The following is a 6,357-nucleotide window of genomic DNA, read 5'->3' on the forward strand; positions in this document are numbered from 1 at the left end:
CGGGGCTGGGGCTGGTGAGGTGGAGGTATGGCTCTCCCGGGCTGCCCACCCTGACCTGTAATCCACCTGGCCCTTCTTCCCTGTGTACTGCAGCCGTGTGGGTTTCTATGTCAACACATTTCAGAGCATTGCGGGCCTGGAGGAAAACTTCCACAAGGAAATGAGTAAGGTAGGTCCCTTTCCTCCCCCGCAGGCCCCTCACCCCCTCACCCAGGGCCATGCTCCACCTGCCGAGGGTCAGGGTCAGAGGCACAGGGTGGCCCGGCTCCCTCTTCCCTGCGGGGGTTAGAGACACAGGTTACCGCAGCGCCCCCTCTGAGCCTCTGCCCTTGAGGAACAGGGTCAGGGCCCAGTAGGAGCTGCTGGGCGCACTGGGAGGCTGCAAGCCAGCCCCACGGGTCTAGCCCTAGCCCCTGCCCTGCTCCCAGTTCTTTCCTCCTTGCTTGGGCAGGGCCAGTGGCCCTCAAACTGGAGAAATGTTCTCAGGCAGCCTTGGCCCAGGGAGCTCAGTGTTAGAAAATGGTGGTGGTTTCCCAATTTGTAGGCTGATGATAAATAGTAAAATTTTTCCAATTAAAAAAAAATTTTAATATTCCTGAAGACATTAAAGCAGATTTGCCTTACCTACTGGAATCTGATGTAAGATGGGGTCTGATTAGCTTAAATTCCTATGTTGTATTATTTTCATTTTGATGAAAATGGCAGTTAAACTGCAAAGCTGAGTTGTAAAAACCTCATGTTGGCAACTTCCTCCTTCCCTGTGCCGTGGGTGGGCCTGACTGTCTCCAGGGCCCAAAAGAATGAAGCTATAGATCATGGGGGATTCCAAGCCCAGGACAGGAAAAAGGCTTTGGCCACCTTGGGGCCTGTCCTGAGGGACCACCCTGAGTATTGTTTTCTGCCTGATTTTTCCTTTTTTCCCTTTTCCTTCCTTCTTTTCCTTCTTCCCTTCAGTATGAGACAACTTGTGAAAAATTAAAAGAAAAAAACAGAGATGTGTTTTGGGGAGAAAATATTTGTAAAGTCAGGAGGAAGATTCAGCTCTGGGCTTCCTAGTGGCTGAAGGAGAGGGAAATATTTTCAGTAAGCAGAACCACAAGATGCATGGGGTCAGTCCCTCATCCTGCTGGTGCTTTTGGTGAAATCTCTGTCAGTTGTAACGTGGCCTGAAAGCATCTTGGCAAATGACTTCAGCAATTAGGATCAACAGTTCATTTGCAAAATTGGAAAAAAAAAAAAAAGAACAAGCAAAATAAAACAGTACAAGCTTTGTGTGGCATTTTAGGAAGTGCCTATAAGTAGAAAGAAGAAAAAGATGGTCCGCAGAAACCGTGATGCTAAGCAGCGCAGCCCACTTCCTCCTCTTTGGTTTTCTTTCTGGGGTTGGTGTGCTGGCTCCCAGCTCCCACTGATGGAGAGACAAGAGCTTGTTCCTGGTCCAAGCAGAGGCACAGGGCAGGACCAGGGTAGAAGAGAGGCAGGGATTTCGCTGGGAGGTGGGGCTGGTTGGTGGCCCCCACCCAACATGCTTGCTGTCCCTCCTGCAGCTCAACCAGAACCTCAACGATGTGCTCATCAGTCTGGAGAAGCAGCACGGGAGCAACACGTTCACAGTCAAGGCCCAGCCTAGGTGTGTGAGTCCCCTGAGGGCGCTGGGGGGCTGCGGGAGGTGTCCGCTGGGGCAAGGCATCTTCCTGCGGTCCCCTGTGGGTTTGGCCTTTCTGGCTTGGCCTCCCTTGTGCTCAGGGGAGCAGGCGAAGGCGCCCGTTCTCCTTGGCTGTGTCCCATCTGAGAAGGAGCGACCCCGGGCAGTCTGTGGCTCCCCCAGTGCGTGCCTGGCTGTGGAGCCCAGAAGCGGTGTGTCCACTGCTTTGCAGGCAGGGCTGGGGCTGAAGGACTCAGGGGATCCTCGCAGCGGGGAGCCCCCTTCCACCACTCACGGCACGGAGGAGAGCCCTGCTTCCTGAGGGGAACCTCAAGGGAGGAGGGGATGCGCCTGGCCCGCAGCCCCCAGGAAACCACAGCGAGTCTGGGGCTTCCCTTCATCTCTGTCCTTGAGGTGCCGTGCGTCACGGCATGGCGTGGAGCGCTGCGGTGCGCCTCGCTTTCCTTATCAACCACGCAGGGTGGTTGCATCAGGTTCTTGGGGTACCTGGGGAGGAGGAAGGCAGTCAGTATTCCGTGACTGTCACTGCCCCACTCCCCGCTGAAAACACAGTGTGGGAGCAGCCCACAGGCTGCCCTGCAGGAAATGAAGGCCAGGGGCGTCGGTTTCACAGGTCACCTTCCTGCCTGGAGGTCAGGGCGGCACTCGCAGGGTGGTTGAGGAGGGGGACCGTGCAGGCAGTGGGGCCAGGCTGCCCTTGGGAAAAGGCTGGTCTGAGAGGAGAGGACGGGCTGCAAAGGAGGCTCGTATGTCTCCTTTACTCACGAGAGTGGCCCCCAGGGCAGCCCAGTGGCCTTCTCCCGGGGCCCCGTGCTGGTCCACTGACCCGGCTCCTTCCCGGGTCCTGAGCTCCTGTGGCTGGACCCCAGGCAGGGAGGGCGGCTGGCATTGTCCCGCCGAGAGCCGCCCACCAAGCTCGTCTCAGGGGCTCTGCTGCTCGTTCTGCCAACACCGCCTCAGGGCGCTTGGCCGGATGCCAAGGCCTTGGCCCTGGACAGCAGGGATCGTGGGCAGGCCTGGGGCCTCTTCACACCCAGGGAGTCGGGGGTGCTTCAGCCCTTAGTCTTCCTCCAAGCAGAGGGGCTGCCGGCGAGGGAAGGGGTCAGGCCAGTCCCACATCCTCATTCCCCCAAATGAAGGCCTCCACGTCCCATCCGCCCCCACAGAAAGAAAACTAAACTGTTCTCCCGGCTGCGCAGAAAGAAGAACAGGTACCAGTAGGGAGTGCTGTGCTGTGGGGGCCTCTGAGGACAGCCCCCAGACCCCCATGCATGCGCCTGGCCCAGCCGAGGGCGCCACTAACCCCTAACCCGCCTTCCCGTGTGTGGTGTGTCTTGGGGTGGCAGAGGGCAGAGAGGTGTCGGTGGGAATCAGGGGCGGAGGGGAGGGTGGGCAGACCACCTTAGCACGTTCCTCTCGGGCTGCAGCCCAAACAGGAGTGGAGGATCCGCCAGAAGGGAGGCCTGGGAGGCTCGGGGAGAGCGTTGCTGCAGCATGCCAGATTGTAGGAATTCTGTGTGCTTGTGTGCATGTGTGCGTGTTCATGTACTGGATGTATATGCAGTCTTTAAGGAGGCAAAGACACCCCGGGCAGGTGACAGGGTTCCTAGTTTCTGTCTGTCCTTCTGGACTTGCCCTATCCAACATGGTGTCTGTCCACCCCATGTGGCCAGGGGACACTTAAAATGTAGCCCTTGTGACCGAGGAGCTGCATTTTCATTTAATATAAACATAAAATATGGGCTTCCCTGATAGCTCAGTTGGTAAAGAATCCGCCTGCAATGCAGGAGACACCGGTTCGATTCCTGGGTTGGGAAGATCCCCTGGAGAAGGGATAGGCTACCGACTCCAGTATTCTTGGGCTTCCCTTGGCTCTGCTGGTAAAGAATCTGCCCGCAATGCGGGAGACCTGAGTTCAATCCCTGAGTTGGGAAGATTGTCTAGAGAAGAGAAAGGCTACCCACTCCTGTATTCTGGCCTGGAGAATTCCATGGACTGTATAGTCCATGGGGTTGCAAAGAGTCAGACACGGCTGAGCGACTTTCACTTTCACTTTTCAAACATAAGTGTAAGCAGCCCCCTGTAGGTGGGGCTGGTCTCGGTCAGCACTGTTCTAGAGTCTCTCCAGGCAAGTACAACATAGATGTCTATTTCTGCCCCTTTGTGCCCAAGTGGTGGGCTGTGCATGCCGTTTGTCCTTGTCGGTACTGAGACTTGACGGCTTCTCCCACTTCATCCAGGCTCTGAAGCACCCCCTTTATTTATCCCCTCTGCCTGTGGCCTCTGCTGATCACCCAGGTTCCCTGGGAGGACCCGCAGGAGCAAGAGCTTGGAGCCAGCCACTCTGGTGTGGTGGGGAGCCGGGCCCTGGAGGTGGGGCTGGCTGGGGTGAGGGCAGATGGCAGGCAGGCCTGCCCGGAGGCCCCTGGGGTCAGGCTGAGGAGCAGGCTCGCCCTGAGCACAGGGGCTGCTGCGTGCCATGTCGGATGATACTCTCTTTGCTTCTAGGATGTTTGGCTTTCTCCTGCTGTGGGCTCAGCGCCCCTGCACGAGGCTGGGGATCCCGCCTGGTGATGCCTCCCAGGGACCCTCCCTGCTCCTCCAGCTGGGGTGGGGTTGTCACTGTGTCCAGGGCAGGCCCTGCTGCAGATACCTGCGTGTTCCCAGTGCTCATGCCTGTGTGGCCTCATTTCCACCTGTTCTTATGCACATTCACACATAAATGTGTGGGGACATGCACTCATGCACACATGGGTGTCATATTTTCACAGTGAGTCTGTGGACACACAAGCACCCTGAGTCTCCCAGGATCTACATGGACACACACACATGTGCATGCACATTTCCATACACAGGTCCCCAGGGCATTGGTGCATGCACACAGCCTGTCACACACACACACGTTTCCTCTCTCCCTCTCGGACACCTCAGCCTCCCTCCATCGGGCTCTCTCTCCCTCCTCTCTCTCTGCAGTGACAACGTGCCTGCGAAAGGGAACAAGAGCCCCTCACCGCCGCCTGATGGCTCCCCTGCTGCCACCCCCGAGATCAGAGTCAACCATGAGCCCGAGCCGGCTGGCGCGGCCACCCCCGGGGCCACCCTCCCCAAGTCCCCGTCTCAGGTAGGTGCCTGTCTTGGTGGCCTGTCCCCTCCCTTGCTTCTTCCTGCTCTGCCGTCGTCCAGGCTCCTTCCAGTCCCCTGTCCCTGTGGGCTCGGCCCCTCCCAGGGCATCTGTGACAGTCTGGTGCCCCCACCCTGCTGCGGCACCCCTTCTTCCCTTTCCCTGGCCTCCGGGCTGCTGAACTCTCTCCATCTTTCTTTCTTGCGGAGACACAAGCTCCAGGGCCCTCAGCCCCCAGAGCATCTGGGTCTGCCAAGGTGGCCGCCTCTCCCTCTGCCTCACCTCCTTTCTTGTGGGGGTGGAGGGCACCCAGGACCCTGAAAGGGCCGGCAAGAGGAGGGGCTCGGTGAGGGCCCTCCCCCAACCCAGTTTCTTCCAGGTTTCTGCAGCATCCCCAGGAGCCGGAAAGGGAGAAAGGAGGAGTGGGGTCCACTGTGCAGCCCCATCTGAACCCTGATGGGCTGACCCCCCCCCCCCGCCCCCACAACCAGCCACTGGGCTCCCGGCTGTAGCTCTGCCGGTTGCAGGCCCGCTTCACAGCTGATTAGGAGAGCGATGCTGAGAGGGTGATGAGAGCCCACACTCGGACACTTACTCTGGGCCGCACCCTGCGCCAGCCTTTCTGTATTTTCATTCATTGTCCTCACACCAGCCTGTGAGGTGGATACTCTTATCGCCTCAACTTGACAAGTGAGGAAACCCAGGCTTGGTGGGCAGATGTGTGGCCCTCGGCGGGGCCCTGGCTGCATGGTGGCCTCCAGAGTCTGGACTGCAGCTCCTCCGGGGGCGGGGGGCAGGAAGCTGGGCAGAGGGGCAGGGGGCCTGGGTGCTGGCTCTCTCTCAGCTCCTGTTTCTCTCCTCAGCTTCCCCACCAAGGGCAGCAGGAGCCGGACCCTCTGACGTGGCCCCTGACAGCCCGGCAGGCCCGTCTTGCCTTCTTTTCTGTCTTGCTCTCTCCCTTTCTCCTGTCTCACTCCCTTGCCCTCTGACCCCCCTCTCTCTGCAGGGCTCCTGACCGCCGGGCCTCGGCCGCTCCCAGGGGCCCTTGTGGTCTCCGGGTCGGTGTCTTGGGGGTGATGGCTTTCCCTGCCTGTGTTCCTTGGTTGCTGGTGGGCCGTGGCTGGGCGGTGACTAACCATGGCTTTGTCTCTGTCCCCCCCACCCCCGCGCTCCGCTGCGCCTTTCCACGCGGCCCCCTCACCTGCCGCCGACCCCCAGCTTCGGAAAGGCCCACCAGTCCCTCCGCCTCCCAAACACACCCCGTCCAAGGAGGTCAAGCAGGAGCAGATCCTCAGCTTGTTTGACGACACGTTTGTCCCTGAGATCAGCGTGACCACCCCTTCCCAGGTCAGCCGCGGCCACCGCGGCCCAGCTCTCTCTCCGCCTTCTCTTGCTCTTTCGGGGCGTGCATGGCCTTCCCCTCCATCCCATGCCCTGTGCCTGTGCCTCAGGACCCAGGAGGCTGACTGCAGGGATTGGTTCTGAGCCTCCTTCTCGCACATCCGTCCACTCCCCCGCCCATCATTCTTCATTTCTCTCTGAGCATGTGGCCAAATGGAGGGACAAGGGG

The 6,357-nt window shown here is 59.3% G+C and overlaps 1 protein-coding gene across 1 annotated transcript in view; it reads left to right on the forward strand.

Moving 5' to 3' along the window:
• Positions 1 to 6,357, forward strand: part of BIN1 (bridging integrator 1) — a 33,087-nt gene that overhangs the window by 18,060 nt on the left and 8,670 nt on the right. Inside the window, 4 exon segments of the mRNA XM_010862934.1 lie at positions 20 to 169; positions 1,548 to 1,630; positions 4,640 to 4,787; positions 6,006 to 6,134. Of these exon segments, the coding sequence (XP_010861236.1) occupies positions 20 to 169; positions 1,548 to 1,630; positions 4,640 to 4,787; positions 6,006 to 6,134 (510 nt within the window).

This window comes from Bison bison, unplaced genomic scaffold, assembly GCF_000754665.1.
Source record: "Bison bison bison isolate TAMUID 2011002044 unplaced genomic scaffold, Bison_UMD1.0 scf7180017864485, whole genome shotgun sequence".
Classification (NCBI taxonomy): Eukaryota; Metazoa; Chordata; class Mammalia; order Artiodactyla; family Bovidae; genus Bison; species Bison bison.